Below are 17,785 nucleotides of genomic sequence, written 5' to 3' on the forward strand. Positions count from 1 at the left end.
GAGAGAGAGAGAGAGAGAGAGAAAGAGAGAGAGAGAGAGAGGCAGAGAGGGAGAAGACCGAGGAATAATTCGGTCAGGACTGGAACTTCGGGGCACGCACGATCTGCAGAGGGACCATATGCCGAGGCCGAGGATGGAGCGCGCTTCGGGGATCGCAGATAATTACAAGGGATGTTCTCGACCTGGCATCCCGGCCACGCTCGAGGGTGGGGGACACGCACGAAAATCCGGCGGCGGTGGGGGACGCGCGGCTACATAAGGAAGGTCCCGACCCCCGAAGGGTCGCAGTTGCCTCGAAATTTCGAAGCCGGCGTGCTCATGTTCGTCCGTGGCGCGTCCACGCTCGTTGTTCATCATCGACGCGATCGAACGCGAGCCGAGTGAGAGCTTCACTGCTAACGCGGAGTTCCGACAACGCGAGTTGGCTTTTGTCCTTGCCTTGCCGGACATTTTCTTCTCCCTTCTTGTGGTGACGTACGCGAGAACGTAGTCGAGGACTCGAACAGCCGAACTCTCAACCCTCATGGAGACCGCGTGGTTGATCTTCGCGACGATATGCGCCGCGAGCTGCTCGCTGGTGGTCAGTTTCGACCTCGGACCGATGATCTGGACCGCCCAGTGCCAATCCGAGTGCTTGCGACAGTTTAGCAAGAAGGAGGAGTTCCGCAAGATAAGGATGTGGAGGAGCAAGGACAAGGACTTTCACGAGGTAGTTGGAACTGCCGTCTCGCGCGAGCAAAGTGGCGATTCAAGTGGCGGGTTATTCGTGGGGTTCTCGCGAATCGAGAGCGGCGAATGGGTGAGAATTGCCGGAGCGAGTGTCTGATTCTTACAATCTACGCCGACGATTTGCGAAGCTTCGAAGGAGGGACGAGAGATCGCGACGCGGACTGATCGAGTCGATGTTCGTCAACGGAGTCGAAATTCATTGCATAGCGCGACCTGCGGATATTTTAATTTTCAGATTTTTATAAAACTAAAGTAACAATGCACAGATGCAGTCGCAATGCTGCTCACTGTGATAATCGATAAAATGGCGGATAAAATTAATTAACATATAATTTTATATGTTATATTCACTTGTCGATATTTCAGTTATCAATATTTCAGTTATCAATATGTTTGTATATCTAAATTTTATCTTCTCTTTAATGTTTTGTCTTTTACTTTTTCATTCGTTTCTCTCGTTTTTGTTTTCGGTCCCGGGAAAAGCGATAGCTTTGTGAAAATATTCCCACAGATACAAAAGCGACACGTGAAATACTCATGGGACAAGTTTGCCGTGCTATGTTGGATATTATCTGTTTTCCGAAAATCGGCGGAACTGGACCTCGCTCTCCGGAATTTCTGGACCATTTCGCATTGTTATCTTGTCCTGCCTTTCCTCTTTTGACCTATTCATACACATCATGTCCTCGTCAACGAACAGAACGGCCGACAGAAAGCGATTGCGCGTGCTTTCTTCGTCAGAATGGAGCACGCGTGTCACGGCCGATCGGCCGGAAATCGACGTGCCGATAAATCTCCGGTCGTCGCTTTTATTATGGGGCGCCATGGAAAATCATGTCGCAGTACCACCTCGTCGATTCTCTGAGATAAATAGAGAGAGAGAGAGAGAGAAAGAGAGAGAGAGAGAGAGAGAGAGAGAGAGAGAGAGAGAGAGAGAGAGAGAGAGAGAGAGAGAGAGAGAGAGAGAGAGAGAGAGAATGAGTGAGACACGTCGCGCGGGAACAGATGGGAATCGCGATTAAGTCGAGGCACAATGCGCGTCGCGAGGGCGTTGCTCGCTCGCTCGGACGGGGGTGTCCATTAATTTCGGGGAGATCGATTCCGCGCGGCAAGACGCGAACTGGGGAGCGAGAGGGCCCACCCAGACGCGACGAGCCGTTCGAATTTACGCCCGGGCCTCGTGTGACGAATGTTGCCCCACGCAAGGGGGCCCCCTTCGGTTCCGCGCATTAGAATAACGACTCTTCGAGAGGGCGGGTGTGGCTTAACGAACTTAACGCCGTGCGGCATGGTCCCCCTTCTTCCCCCCATATTTCTCATCGCGCTCTCTCTCTCTCTCTCTCTCTCTCTCCCCCCTTCCTTCTCCACTTCATCCCTCTTCGCGGAGAAAAGACCGATCCGCGCGTCGATAACGATGATTTCATCCGAGAATGAGGGGACATTATAGAGCCCTTTTGCAGCCCAAGTAATTGTTTTAATCCCAAGGGAGGGGGAGGCAATAGCTTCCGCATCGGCTGCTCGTCGGATCAGGATGGGAACGTGAGAGGGAGAGTTTGCACGCGTACGGTTTTCCGTATTTTCTCGCAAAAACTGAGTGAGTTTGATGTATAATCGACGATGAGCATCGCGACGGACGACGAGAAGAGAGAAAGAGAAAGGGAGATCAGCTTTCCATGAGTTTTCCCAGCTCGTCGATCCTCACGCTATTAGTGAATCCCGGTTCTTCGAAAGAAAGATACCCTGAACGCGACACCGTCTCTTTCCTCGCTCGTTTATTTCACTTTACGATGCGCGACCCTACCGTCAGCCTCTCTGTCTCTCTGTCTCTCCGTCGGTCGGTCGGTCGGTCGGTCGGTCGGTCGGTCGGTCGGTCGGTCGGTCGGTCGGTCGGTCGGTCGGTCGGTCGCAGTACAGACCAGTCATTGATTCCCAGAGGACAGAGTGGCGCGTTTGCTTTACGACCCCGACCGATCGTAACTCGATAACGGGGACGATCGTCGACTGATACTGAATCGAGACGAGATCGGGACGGGTGCACCCGACTCCAAGGATCCGAAGAATTCACTGGCGCCGTCGCTGAAAATTTACCTGTTGCCATGCGTGGCGTGTCGCGAGACGTATTGTATTTTTTTTTTTGAGCAGCAGACGATCGAGAAATTTGCACATGCACGAATAGAATAATAAGCTATTGATTGGTAATCTAACGACAATTATGGTGACATTGATTGAAACATTAAAATAAATTCACAACGCTGATCATTTAATTGATAATTTCTTTAATTATTTTGTGTGCGGCTGAATATTCAGTTAATGAATTAAAATTTGATTAATAAGCGCTCATTTTTTTCAATTGCAACGTGCACATAAATATGCTATATATACACACGTGTGTGCGATAAATAATATATTTACGTGTTGAATAATTTAAAACGTCTTAGTGTGTACGAAACGACACGCTTGTTGCACGTGAAGAGCATTTCGTCGCGAAAACTAAACGAATCTTTTTAATCGGCCATGAATATCACGACGGACAACAAGGAGAGATTACGCGTACCTGCCGCGAGAAGTTTTCTCCGCCGAATTTCCCCGGCTCCTCGAGCCGTCCTAAGTCAAGTCGTTACCGCGCAACAATGCGTCTATCATCGCGTGTTATAAGTCGGGACCGCATAGTGTGCGAGATTACAACGGAATTTTTGCACTACTCCACGAAATAGCAAAACAAGAATGGAGAAAATCACTCGCAGGATAAATGAAGCTTCAGCGAACAAACGAAACGGAGAAGTACACCCCTCGAGAGATCGACTTTCTTTCGGCGCCGAGAGAAAGAACCCGACCGCTGGGACGTCTCTCTGAAAGTGTCATTAGCGGAGGACCGCGTCGTTTCTACGAAGAGAGAGAATCCGCCTTAGAGAGAGTACACGGCGAAGAAGGGTAATCAGGGATCAAAAGGGGAAAGAGAAAGAGCGAGAGAGAGAGAGAGAGAGAGAGAGAGAGAGAGAGAGAGAGAGAGAGAGAGAGAGAGAGAGGGAGAGAGAGAGAGAGAGAGAGAGAGAAAGGGAGGCAAAGAAAGAGAGAGAAAGAGAAAGAACGGGTCCGTGAGCAGAACGGGAGACGAGGAGATAAAAAGAGAGGGAGGGAATTAGGGGAAAAGAGAGAGAGAGAGAGAGAGAGACCGCGAGAAAAAAGGGGGGAAAAAGAATTTAGGAACAGGGCCCCACCGAGTCGAGGGTACCCCAATAAATATGAAGACAACAACGACGGTGCCTGTTATGCCTGGAACAGGTTGGAGCTAATTCAGTCCCCCTCTTTCTCCATCTCCTCCTCCACCCCTTCTCTGCTCCCCTCTGCCGGCGGTTCCACCTTCTTCACGGCGTTTCGCCCTCTTCTTCCTCCCGCGCCTCTTTTCTTCGTGATCGGTTAAATCGCTCGATTCAACAGTTTGCCCGATGTGCTTCGCTTATTCTTCCCCTCCGCTCGCCCCTCCGCATCAAACACCCTCCCGTCCTCCTAACCACCGCTGTCCCGCCAGTCTCCCTTTCGCCACCCTTTCGCCGCTGGTAGTCCCTCTCTCTTTCTTGCCGTGCGTGCAAGAGAGCTTTTTGTTCGTCGCTGAGTCTCCCCTCATCTGACTCGTCTTTTTTTCTTTTTTTTTTTACGCTGTTGCAGTGCGTCAGGTATTGCGCGCAGTGCCACATCGGGCAAGACCGGGCAAGAAGGGAATGCTGGCAGGACAGCGCGCTGAAACGCATTTTGAAGCGTTTCCCTCAGGACGTAAGTATAAACTCGAGAGGAGAGAAAGGGAGCGTCTACGTCACCGCGCGTCTTATGCTACTTCAAACGAATCGGCAGATCGTTCCTTCGGATGCTTGTATCGCCTCTGGTCATTCGTTTCGGTGCCCTAAAACGAGATTCTTGCGGCGCGAGACTCGTCTTTTTTTCCCCCTTCAGCTGAAGCATTTCCGAAAGTATAGACTATGCAAATACTTTGTTTCTTGTTATCTACTTTGAACGTTAGTCTCAATTTCGATAAACGGTAAAAATTTCGATAAAGTAAAATAAATCAATCAATCAATTGTGCAATAACACGAAGGCAGAGTTGGAAGGTTACTTTTGGAAAGCAAATCGTTAGGTTGGATTTTCACTATTCGCTCAGACGGCGACAGACAGGACTCCGTCAAACCTCCGTCAAAACATCTCTCAGTGCTTCTCCATCGGAGAATACTCACAGTATCTGTCACCACCACATCTCAGTCATCTCTATTCAAAAGAAAAATTTAACGAAAGATTAACGGGCTTGTGTCTGTCGCCGTCTAGGCGAATAATGAAAGCCCAGCCTTACTCGTTGCTCGATAGAGGTAACGAGTCGTCGCGATATCCATTACTTTGTTCAGCAAATTTCGAACATCCTTCTTTACGATTCGCTGCAGCTCATTTCGTGCAAATATATTCTACATACACAAAGCGACGATTATATTGCTTACCGTTAATAATAATACAAAAAATGTAGTTGCCATTACATTTTTTTGACGATGAAAGTAATACAGTTTTTGTCCATTTTACATTTTCGTTAAAAATAACGGCGTTATCGAGTCGTTACTGTAAAAGGTAGCTTGTAACGGGAACGACGGTGCAAGTAACGCGTAACTTCCCAATCTTACATAAAGAGCACCCTTTTTTACTGATTACGATTGACTTCCCTATGCGTACACATTATGCAACTATGCAAGCTTGTCTGGAAAAGTCTCGCTATTTTTACTGACACCCAACTCGAAACGCGAAAACTGAGAACTAGACTATGCCGTAACAGTAGACGGGGACGGAGGTGGACTCTCTCGATTTCCGTGTAACAATCTAGACCGATTGTAACGACGTTACGCAGGATAAGTGGCTTTCGTGTGTTTTCAAGCGCGACGGTAGCCCCGCGCGATATGTTCTCAAATATTTGAAGGACGATTCCTATCTTTATGTCGGAGCGAGCGCGTTTTCCACGCGACTCGACTATTCGGTATTCCGAAAAGATCGACAGGTAGTCCTTTTTCCAAGGATCTCCGCTCGGGGTTCCTTCTTTCTACGAGAGACCGTTCTCTCCTTTCTTGTTCAGCGTCGCACAATCCGGAATTATCCCCGTAGACAGACGCGAAAGAGGGAGAAAGCAAAAGAGGGATAGATAGGTAGATAGAAAAATCTTCCTTGCGCTTGATCGACTAGCACTTTCAGCTTGTCCCGAATTAACGGCAGACTTAGGATATCGAGCAGGATCGTACCTGATCGCTCGAAAAAGATCGGATGTATGAGACAACCAAACGTCTGGAACTTTGCGCGAATTCACGAATCTCGCGGAAAAAATCCTCGCACGAACTCGAGTTTCTCGTCAAACAAGACAAGTTACCAGCACACCTTAAACGAATAGAAAACATGAGCAATAAAATTTAAACAGCATATAAATAGACCTATCGCATTCAAGAATTATCGAGAATGTAAAATTATTGTGTTGAAATTCTCAAGTGCGATTGGATTTTTTACTTACTGCTTGTCTTGCTTACGCTTTCTTGCACGGAAGAAAAATATAAAAATGACTGTGCTAATTCTAATTTGATAGTCGTGGATCAAATTAATCCAAGAGTATTAAACCTCGATAATTACTGAATCTTGGATTATTGCACGTATAAAAACATAGAATTCTTTTCTTAAAGCATACAAAATTATTTACGTCTTTCTGCGTAAAATCGATATACTATTTTTTTCTGTGCTTGAAATTATTTATTTTAAATATAATGATCGCGGAAAATTTTTTAAATTTTTTGGTGCATTCAGAACCAATATTTGTAGATTAGATAAATATATTCACAGATATTGTATATATATATATTTTTTTACTTGTATGTTATATAAAAGACATTTATAAGTATTTAAGTAAGTTACATCACAGTTATATCAGAAAAAATGATTAAGTCTCTTACAGATCCAGTGTGCCAATCCAAGTAGCAAAAAAAGTATGCCAACAAAGGGTTAGATCTCGGGGGAAGGGGGGAGTTAAGATAACTAAGAACAAAAAAAATTGACTGGGTAGATATCTCCTATAGGAATCTTTTTGTTCCTACAACCAAGTTTTCCAACTGGTTCCTGTGCTTCTCAGACAATGGAGAATTCAATTACACCAACAGAATTCCGAGAGTGTGTGCGTGCTTAAGAGAACTCGAACTTTTAAAACGATCTAATATGCGCCTTCGTTCTTTCTCCTGCCTCCCTTTTTAATGCAGTACTCTACGACAAGCGTATCTATTCCATACTCCTCGCTCGCGCCAAGTCCTAATCGCGTCTTCCATATCTTTACAGACATCACTAGCCCGGAAGATCGCCTGTGAATATTGCAACACACGAGAGCTCACAGAAAACTATGAGCCGTCGATGCTGCCAGCGCCGGAGGACAAACCGATCCCGATGGGCCTGTACGACGTGGCCATCATATTCAAGAGACAACAACAACGCTGGCAGTTCCACGAGTTCTACTACGACAGGATTCCAATCGACAAGGTATACCCGTGTCATTGGATCATCGTCGTCACGGAAGACGGTCCACGTCACTACATCTGGGAACGGTGGGTACCAAGCTTGGACTCGCTCAAGGAGGGTCCGCTGTTCGAGGCGACCATCTCGTGGCGGAACGTGCGCCAACAGCTGGAACTCCAACGGAAACTCGAGGGGATTGGCATCGCCAATGACCACCGGCACCATCTACAGCTGTCCAGTGAGAAAGTGCTGGCGATGAGCCACCGCGGCGACGTGCTGCCGCGACTCCAAGAGCTTTTCTGGAAGCCGGAGTTGTTCAACAAACACCCTAGGAGCTGCCACTTCGAGCATGACGACAGCAGCAACAAGTCGCTCGTGGTCACTTGGGGCCCAGAGACCGGCGGCCTCACCGGCAACCAGGTGACCGACGGCGACTCGGCGCAGATATCCTTGCTGCCCGGCTTCAAATATCACGTCAGGGTCGCGTCCAACGACGGCCCCGGTAGCTTCCCCATCGTCGTCGACACCCGGACCGTCGGAAACTCCTCTTCGTCGTCTTCGTCTCCGTCTCCGTCTCCGTCTTCGTCTTCGTCTTCGTCTTCGTCTTCGTCTTCATCTCCGTCTCCGTCTCCGTCTCCCTCCGTCTGCGACCTTACTTGCAGCGTAAAACAGATTGCCCAGACTGGCTGGAAATATGTTCTCATCCTCTTCACCGTGACGTTTCTAATGTACTGCTATATCCTGCTGGACGCATTTTTCATGAAGAAGTCCACACAAACGTGGGAGAAGGCGTAAGCGATTACGCTAGGATCGAAGGACCACTCAGGACCCTCGCTTTCATGGCGAGAACCACCGACTACTCAGGGATATACCTTGCCGTTGCCTCCGGCGACACGACGGACAGTCACTTTCGGCGGCGAGCGAGGAGCACGGAAAGCACTTGTCCATCTAGCGCGAGTACGATCTTCGGAGATGTACCGTTATATCTTGGAATAAATCCCGCGGTTTCGAAATTGGTTCCTCGAACTCTTCGGAAGAACGCTTCGAGAGGAGATCGCGAGACACTACGAAGGATATTCGCGGGGAATCGAAGAAGGGGAAAAAAGAAGAAGAGAGAGGGAGAGAGGAAGAATACGTGAAACGACTGAAGAATTGTGATTCAAAGATAGGAGAGACGAGTCGTGCGATCTTCAGACATTTGTAACCTAAAAATACGAGTTTCTCCGCCTTTGTACAAAGAGAAGACGCCGCATCTCCGCCGTGTCTCGAGACTAATAACGATACGTGACATTTCAACGGCCGACGTTAATGTTACTAGATTGTTTGATACTATTTTTATAACAAATCAAAAGCAACCGCTCGTCGCACGAATGTCAGACAGTCCGGGTGTTGTTACGGAATTTGGACGGAAGCTTAACGATCAGTAGGGTTCGTAGCCGGTGTTGAGGTTTAAAGGGCTTGAGACGAAGCGGTAAAAATGTCAACGAGAGTTGACACAATAGCTGCAACGCGTATTCACGCGACAATAGTCGCGATAACAATGCCCGTGGCGTGCGTTTCAACGCGTTGTATGCGATGCATTGCCTCACGGCCTTCGTGTTCGAAGGAGAAGCAAATGCCCCTTTTCGCCCTCATGCTGGCTGCGCGGCTCCGGATAGGGCAAATACGAGAAATGGTAGCATTTTAGCCGAAGTTGTACAGGTTCTCGGATGATATTTTTCTACGTGAGGAAGACGGAGAACGCGAAAAGCACACGGACTAGAACCACCATTCTTGCTCAATGCGCAACAAACAGACTGTACAAGAGTTCCTATCACCGAAGAATCGGCAGCAACGAGCGCGTGTTGCGCACTGTATTTATTTGTAAATAGTTACAATGTAGTCTGTAAATAGTTAGCGAAATAAATGTAAGTCGAAAGCCGCTAACGACAGCGTCGTCTTATTCTACTCTCGCCTCCCCTCTCCAATCTATATGATTCCTAATTTCTGCTTTTGATTTACATAACAGCGTACTATAAACCGAATTACTGTGCTCTGAAACTTTTATATATTCATATATATTGATATATATATATATATGATATATATATATATATATATATATATTGATATATATTTTTTTATTCCATTCGCGCAATCTTGGATAAAAAATATTCGTTTATTTATATGTATTTTTATATTTTTACGTATGCATATATATTCATATGTGTTTTATATATTTATTTTATTCCACCCGAGCTCTGATAAAAAACTCATCCATAACAACAGGGAATTTTAACGAGCAAGAGAAAAGGGCAAACGGTGCCGGAGGACATAAAATATATTCTTTTCTACTCTATAACTTCTCCTTCTCTTCCTCCTTCCCTCTCTCTCTCTCTCTCTCTCTCTCTCTCTCTCTTTCTCTTCTTGGTTCTTCTTTTTCGCCACCATCTTGTCGCCGTGAAAGACCCCGAAGTGCGTTGAACCCTGCTGCGCGGATGACGCGCTCACCGTGAGTCGACGAAAAAGTCGGCGGGGAGCTGTACCAGGCGCACGAACGAACGCACGCATACGTGTGTGTGTGCACACACAAACGGTGAAAAGTGTGCCGTGGCCTCGAACAAGGTCCCGTTATCCTAGGCTTCGCCTTGAACGTCTTCGTTCTCCAGTCTTGACTCAGGAGTCAAGCGAAGATGATACCGCTGCTACTCGCCTGCTGCCTCGGCTTCCTCGTCGCTCCTTACCAGCTCACACCGTCGGCGAACAATGGCCTAATCGGCGTCGGGGCGGTCTCGATGGTGACCGTCGGATTCGCAGCCGGACCCAGGTACGGTCGTAAATCGCCGCAGGTTATCGAGTGTATCGATGTTGAGAGAAAGAAAAAGAGAGAAATTCCTCGCGATTAAGATGTCCCCCGAGAAGGATCGATCGCGACTGACATTTGGCGGCTTCGCGCGATCTTATCGTCTTAGACGCGTTAGCCATCTATGAATTTTGAATGTCGGCACTTTAGTAAGATTCGTTATTCAGATACGTCCCGAAATGGAAGAAGCAGGCGTGCGAAATTCCGGCGTCCCAGCACCCGAATTCGCATTATATCTGCGACGAGGCCGGTGAAGTAAAATGTTTGTCAGGTAAGAATTTCAAATATACTACAAATTCCTCACCAAAGAAAACGTACAATCGCGAGGAAGTAATTTCACAAACAAATCCGCTTTCAAGAGCGAATGATTCTCGCGAGAAAATAAAATTAAACAATTTCGCGTGTAAATTTTATCTCATCGCGTAGACATTAATTTATCATTAAACTAATAAGGCACTAGCAGGATCACGTGAGTATCCTAAAAATATTAAACGGCACAACTTAGAGAAAATATTAAGATATACACAAGATGTCTTCGAGGGACAAGGGCGCAGTAACGAAGCATTATTCGCGTGTAGGGTGGACCGGAGATCTCTGCGACGTACCGATTTGCCGAAAGGGTTGCGACCCTCTTCAGGGCTACTGCCGACGTCCCGGAGAATGCCGCTGCAAACTGGGCTTTTACGGTGAACTGTGCGACAAGTGCGTGGCCTTGCCAGGCTGTCAGCACGGAAGGTATGATTGATTGATATGCAATAATACAATGTGGAGAAAGCGCAGTTTGACACGCATACGAATTTTTCATCGGAACGCATAATTGTAGGGAACGTCCTCAAATACGAATGCAATCTCGCGAGAGAAAAAGACTAAAATAATTTTCTATAAATTTTAAACCGCATGCGCGTCTCGTGCAAATTTATTTAATATATTATTAAATTATCGAAAGATAACGCTATTAAAGTTGACTAAATTTACAATTAAAACTTGATATATAAAGCGAATAATGCCTCATTATAAATATTATTGCCAATAATAACTTTGAAAATTTTTATTCTTTATTTTTTCTCTCGTGTTATCTTCCCAATTTTTAGCGTATAACTTTAATATTTCTCTTCCTAATTATATCTTGTTAATTATCGGTTGATATTTAAAAAATTGCATTTCCTTTATTTCGAGTCATTATCGAGATTTTCTGTCGTACTTTATCAATTTTCCAAATTATAAGGAATATATTTTAATACAATTGTTAATCATCATTGTTGATATACCGTCTTGAAAAATTTTTTCGCGTCGTCTTTTAAATTTTATATCGTATACCTTATTTTTTATAATATTTTCCTCAAACATATTTTAATATTCTATCTAAATCTCCGAGATGTTTTATTTCCCGTTTAAAAATGCTCTATTAATCTTCATCTTCATTAATACTTCATTAATACAACGACTGAAAAAAAATTCTATTCCGTACTTTTTTCTCGCGTTGCCATTTAAAGTCTGTACCATGCAATTGTTCTCAAACAAAAATTAAAAATTAAAAAAATTCTAAAGAATTTTAATATTCCGCCGCTCTCTTTTCATTTTGCCCACGTTTGTTACGAAATGCAGAAAAGTCAACGGCCACGGCCAATCTTTCGCTAATTTCTCTCGCGCGGTTAATAACCTGATAAGGACTAAAAGCACCTACACGCAGCGGCAGCGATGCGATTTATCGCACCGTGTCCGTATACTCTCGTAAAATCAATTCGACGGCAAACAACGGGTTCGCGGGTCGATCGGGTCGACTTTGCTTTCACCTCGGGCGATTCGGCTGGCGAACGAGCGAGCGAACGAACGAACAAGCGAGCCTAATTTCCGCATAACACGAAATACTTCCGCGCGCGCGGCTTTTTCGCGACCGCGGATCGGTAAAGTGACCGCGAGTCGTTGGACAAGTCGATCGACACACTTGATATGCGAGCGCGATTCTTGCTTTCAGGTGCAACGTGAGCTTCGAATGTTCCTGCGATCCCGGCTGGAAAGGCGTGTTTTGCTCCGAACCGATCTGCGCGCCCGATTGCCTATCCAGCCAGGGCTATTGCGAGAAACCGGGCGAATGCAGGTAATCATTTGCTTATCTCTTTATTGCGCGCCTTTTTCTCCGTGCATTAAGTTGACGCAAAATGCTCGTCAATTTTGCCAACGGAATCCAACACGAAATTACGTATCACATGCTTTCCAGTAATTCTTTCTCTTAAACTATTTATATAATCAACGTATCTCTCGCACATAGTATAACTTTCATTTTATCTAGAGAAAAAAATGAAATTCAACATCTCACGTTTAAGAAGCCCCGCTTTATTATTTATTTATTTCGCTTGATTTTATTTTACTATACCAAAAATTTGATTTACATTTTATCTTAAGCTTCGAAAGCTTGAATTTACTTTTTTATTTTACTCTGAATCTTCAATTTACTTCAATTATCATTTTAAAATCAAAATTAAAATTTACATGTATGAAACTTCATTTGAAACAGAAATTAACAGAAAAACTTGTTACACCAACTGATGCCGCACGGATATTGTCTCTCTTTTTCAATGTCATATTTCCTGTTAAATTACCTCAGTCATTCTTAGTTAAATTCTTGGAATACAACGTATAAATCGCTGACTGCGATCTCCGGACACAGACTCGTCGGAAAATCAGAGCCTAACGTGTTTTTTTCTTTCAGATGTCGCCTGGGGTGGCAGGGCCCCAAGTGCAAACAGTGCGCTGTGTTGCCGGGATGCGCGCATGGGACCTGTCAAGGACCCTTAGAGTGTCGATGTGATCCGGGGTGGACCGGGCTGCTTTGTCAAACACGTGAGTGTTACACCCCGCCTCCCTCCCTCCCTCCATGCCCCTCTGACAAGCAAACAGGAACCGAAACCTCTTCAAACCGAGCGGCCGAACGACCGAGCAACCCTCTCTAAAATAAACGGAAACGTGACGTGACCAACAGCGCACGATCCCGGCGACGAAACGCAACGCGCGACGGTCGTCCTATTTTTCTTCCACTCGCGGACTGAAACGGAATCCCATCCTGAGCATCCACAAGCACTCGTCACGCGGCCCGACTCTTTGACAACGTACTAAAAAGAAAATATACAACGCACGAGACTCGTCCGAGGACGCGCTCTGCTTCGAAGTCGCGCGTGTCTGCCGATCGCCGGAAATAGATCTCGCTTTCCGATTCTAAAACAACACGCGCGGCAAAGCAGATAGACGCGGCCATTGCATTTATATTTAACCCCACGAATTTAGGAAGCGATAGGATCGTGTACACGTATTTTTTAATGAAAAGGGATATTATATACGACCAGCAACGTTTAATTATATATAAGATGTCTCACTTCTACAGCATTATTTGTTAAAAACATTCTTTGACGCACTTAGAGTCGCATTTTTTGGAAGGAAAATTTCGAGGTACTCGTCATTTTTTACTTAAAAGCCATTGAAAAAGATCTTCTTGCAGGAATTCCAATGGATACCAAATTATGCTCCTCAGCTAATCCAGATTAATTTAATTCTAATTCAGACTTCAGATGAAAAGTTTACCTCGCTCAAATTTTGATTTAAAACTCAATTGCAAAGCCACATAATGTTACCGCGTATTTTTGTCCAACGTTCAAGAATCGGACGACAGCAAAGTGATGCGAGCAAAAATTGGACAAACGATTACCTTCCTCGACATTTTCGTCAAGAAAAAGCCGACTTTCAATCATCCGAAGAATTCGCAATGAAAATGTGTTACTACGTAAGATCCAAGAAAATCCGCGTCTAAAGTGATGCGGTAGACACGAGACACCCTGTATAGACGGTCAAAGAACCACTGGTAATGGAAACAGCGGTCACTCACCGGCGAGTTCGTCCCGAGTTACCAATCGGAATTCAATCGCGAATTGATTTCCCGATTCGAACGCGCAGAAACGCGCATCCGCTTCATCCGCTTCTCACCGCGAATTACAGCGATTTGCGCGCAAGGATGCAGCCGGGAACACGGCGGTTGCCGGCGCCCGGGCACATGCAGATGCCGCGTCGGCTGGACCGGTCCCAATTGCACCGAGTGCGTCCCATATCCCGGATGCGTGCACGGCTCGTGCAAACGACCGTGGGAGTGCCGTTGCGAGCCCGGCTGGGCCGGCGATCTGTGCAGCGAAAAACTGACCTACTGCGACCAGCACCCCGGTGTCTGTCAGAACAACGCGACCTGCATCAGCATGACCCACGAGGACGGTAATTACAGGTGAGACCGTGGACGGGCCGAGATTCGATCGCGACTCGGGGCCCGTTTAAGTGAAACGGAAGCGAAACGCGAGCTGCGAAATGTATCGGCCGCGACGTCGCAACTTCGTCGATCTGCCCGTTTTCCTTCTACGTTTTAAGGAAACATTAATGAGACTCCGTGCTCGATAAAATCTCCAGTAAATTAAGCCCCTGAGTTAAACCTCAAGTTAATACTTTAACCCTTTGCTGCATACACATGTGTATAGTGGTCCTCCCAGAGTGTCACCTATCATCCGAGTTTGTTTTTCCAATAATTCCAATTGGTCACATATTTATTTAGCATATTTCGTATTGTTGGGCTACTAAAATGTTCTTTCAACTAATACATCAACTTTTAGAATCATTTCAAATAAGTTTAATTTCTTATTAAGCATATACTTTAAGCATTTATTATTAAGCATACACTGAACACAAAACTGTCGTTTTCAGAGAATAAATTTGTTTACCTGAAATTTTAAGTAATAACTTTAAAAATATTTTAAAATTGTTATCTAGGGGTTTTTGGGGTCGCTGAATATGAATCCGGTGTGAAAAATACAAAATTCAAATTAACGGATCTCATATGGCGAATATAATTATAGAAATGAAACAAGCTGACTGCACTTGAAAACTGGGCAACCTGACCAGTGTCAACCGAACCTTGCCGTGTATATCTGTCTTCATCATAGCTCTGGCATTTAAAATTCTCGATAACGAATTTGTAATTAGCAACCTCGAAACCTCTTAACTAATAAATTTCAAGTGAATTCGGCTGATTTTGAAAATCTCGTCCGTCATATTGAATCTGCCATTTTGAATTTCGTATTTTTCACACCGGATTTATATTCAGCGACTCTAAAAACCCTCGAGTAATAAGTTCCACAAAATTATATTCATTAGAAAAAAACGTGCAACAAAGGGTTAATACATAAAATTTCAGATTATACGTAAATTAAAAATCTGAGATTTTTACGTTCGTGTATTGAGGTGGATGTTAAGTGTTTGGTAATAATTTGGTAATAGAATGGCATAGCGAGAGCCGCTTGAAATGAGATGAAAGATAAGATTCATTTGATTTGAAATATTCGGAAATTATGAGCAATCGAATTAAAATACGCTGCGCGATACATGACCTCTTTATCTCGCGTCGATCGATGATTTATGATCGCTTCTGGATTAGATTCTTACTGGAGAAAGTAAAGCAGGAAGAATAGAACAAAGTCGACTGCCATTGTATCTCCGCGCGGTTATATAAAATGAAATATATACAGAGCTAGTTAAACGATCGGTCGATATAAAGTGGACCGTAAACTGCTTCGTAAGTAACAAGATTATCGAATACTCCACACGTAATCTATGAAACATTTAATATTTACTTTCATAGTTGAAAAGTATATAAGACCGTACATAATAACAGATTGCCCGCGGCGGTAAAATATTGCTCGCTAAATGTCTATAAAATTTTCCGTGATTAGACAGAGAAAGTTACGCATCACGTAACCATAATTAGTTTTTCACAAAAAGGCGCCATAATTAATCCCTCGCAAAAATCAAACTTCATCCTTTTCGTTGCCACTACTCTTCTTCTTAGCCCGACTAAAATCCAAAGAGGAGTATAACGATAAGAGAATAAAAAGAATCAAATCTGATGATCTTCACGAGAAATTAATCACGGCGCTTGATTGAAAAATATCAAGTTAAACACATTGTGACTTTTACGACGACATTACTACGAATGCGCACATTTTTCCGCGTCAGATGCATCTGTCCGTTGGGGTACATGGGACGACAGTGCCAAATAAAGACGACGGTGCCGTCGACGGAGCTGGTACCGCCAATGCCCGACACCGACAGTGACGTGGGGCTTTCGCAGGAGGCGCAGGACCTCGTGGACAAGCCGAGTATCGAGGAGGCGTCGAACGAGGACAAGAAGGGACCCGGAAAGGAGGAGGAAGTGACCGTGGAGCCGCTCGGGCCCATCGTTATCACGGACCCACCGACCACCGTGGATCCCGCAGCGACCGCGGGAAAATGGCCAACAGAATCGGCCACGGGAACGCCCGAGAGAGACGACGAGAACGAGACATAAAACGGCGCCGACGAGGCAGCCCCTGCCAACATGAATTTATTCATTTCTTTCAGTTGTTTATTTATTTATTTATTTATTTTTTTTTGCATCAGACCTGTGTGGACATGATGGTTTCACCTGTTACATATTTACGCGTCCTTTATCGCGAAAATTGTATTGTTGTAGAATGAAATAGGATAAAATGTCCTGTAATCGGTATTCCATCAGTTTTCAACACTCTTACGACGATTTTATCAAACGCTCAAGATATTAAAAAATAAATTTATTTGTAGATAAGTTTATTATTACCGTATTATATTATGTATAATATATAATATATAATTAATAATTGATATAAATCTCCATACATCCCCCCTTATTAATATTGGATAAGATTCGCGCAAGAGTGAACTGGCAGAATGCCGGTTATTTGACATTTTATCCCGCGTTTTTCTATGAAACCATGACAGCTATCGGATTTAATGATAGTTTACGCACGTGTGCAATTAGAGTACACCAAATTCTTCAAACGCGATTCCACGTAATGAAAAGTATTCGCCTCTCCAATCTTTCTTACTAACTTTCATCGTTAATGGAATGTGCAATAAAGTAGCGGGGATATAAACAGACTTTCATGCAATTATTTCTCTCCCAGGACTTCATCCTAACAAGAAACTGAGTTTCAAAACTGGATTGAACACTTTTTTTTCCAATGCAATTCGGAATACAGCAGGTGTCCGATGAGAGAATTTAATTTCTGGGAATTTTTCGGAAACAAATTCTCTCGTTGGCCCATCGAATGCGCTCCGAACTGCATCCAAAATAAAAAAAAAAAAAACAAACACGTTAAAACCGCTTTGAAGTCCAGCGTACAAAGTATACATCTCTGTTGAAACGCGCATTTTTCAGCTCAGTCACGAGACACCCAGAGAGGTCACAACGTCAAACGTTCCACAACACTTTATGTCGGTATAGATTCGAATTTAGCGATTATTCCCGGGCGAGCGATCAATTCCGCCGTCATCCGGGACGCATTTCTCGTTCTCGTATCGCCGCGAACGCGACAGCCATTGTGTGTGGGCGAGCGGAGATCCTGGATCGCGAGTAGGTAGGATCGCATTTTCGAGAAAGCGGCAGTCCCCGCCGGACCAGCCGCGTGTGTATGTACCCAATTATTGGTGGGACGTGTAAGCGGCGTAACGTATGTACGTACATACTGTACCCTCGGGTATAACCGCGAGAGAGACGCGGGCCCGCGCCTAGATACATAAAACAGTCGCGCGCGCGAGAGCGAAGTCACGCTCCAATGATCGCGATCGCGTTCGCGCCGCGATCGATCGTTCCTCACCGCG

At 45.0% G+C, this 17,785-nt stretch overlaps 2 protein-coding genes across 2 annotated transcripts; both read left to right on the forward strand.

Moving 5' to 3' along the window:
- The first annotated feature begins 218 nt into the window (after positions 1 to 218).
- LOC105181626 (uncharacterized) lies at positions 219 to 9,158 on the forward strand. The gene is made up of 3 exons (XM_025301828.1): positions 219 to 709; positions 4,396 to 4,500; positions 7,066 to 9,158. Exons 1-3 carry the CDS (start codon positions 524 to 526, stop codon positions 8,032 to 8,034), a joined length of 1,260 nt encoding a protein of 419 aa, XP_025157613.1. The 5' UTR covers positions 219 to 523; the 3' UTR covers positions 8,035 to 9,158.
- A 488-nt stretch (positions 9,159 to 9,646) lies between these two features.
- LOC105181624 (protein jagged-1) lies at positions 9,647 to 16,740 on the forward strand. The gene is made up of 7 exons (XM_011138516.2): positions 9,647 to 10,045; positions 10,249 to 10,352; positions 10,660 to 10,816; positions 12,057 to 12,179; positions 12,792 to 12,922; positions 14,069 to 14,345; positions 16,124 to 16,740. Exons 1-7 carry the CDS (start codon positions 9,912 to 9,914, stop codon positions 16,452 to 16,454), a joined length of 1,257 nt encoding a protein of 418 aa, XP_011136818.1. The 5' UTR covers positions 9,647 to 9,911; the 3' UTR covers positions 16,455 to 16,740.
- The last annotated feature ends 1,045 nt before the right edge of the window (positions 16,741 to 17,785 follow it).

Source organism: Harpegnathos saltator, unplaced genomic scaffold (genome assembly GCF_003227715.2).
Source record: "Harpegnathos saltator strain DR-91 unplaced genomic scaffold, Hsal_v8.6 scaffold45, whole genome shotgun sequence".
NCBI classification, from domain to species: domain Eukaryota; kingdom Metazoa; phylum Arthropoda; class Insecta; order Hymenoptera; family Formicidae; genus Harpegnathos; species Harpegnathos saltator.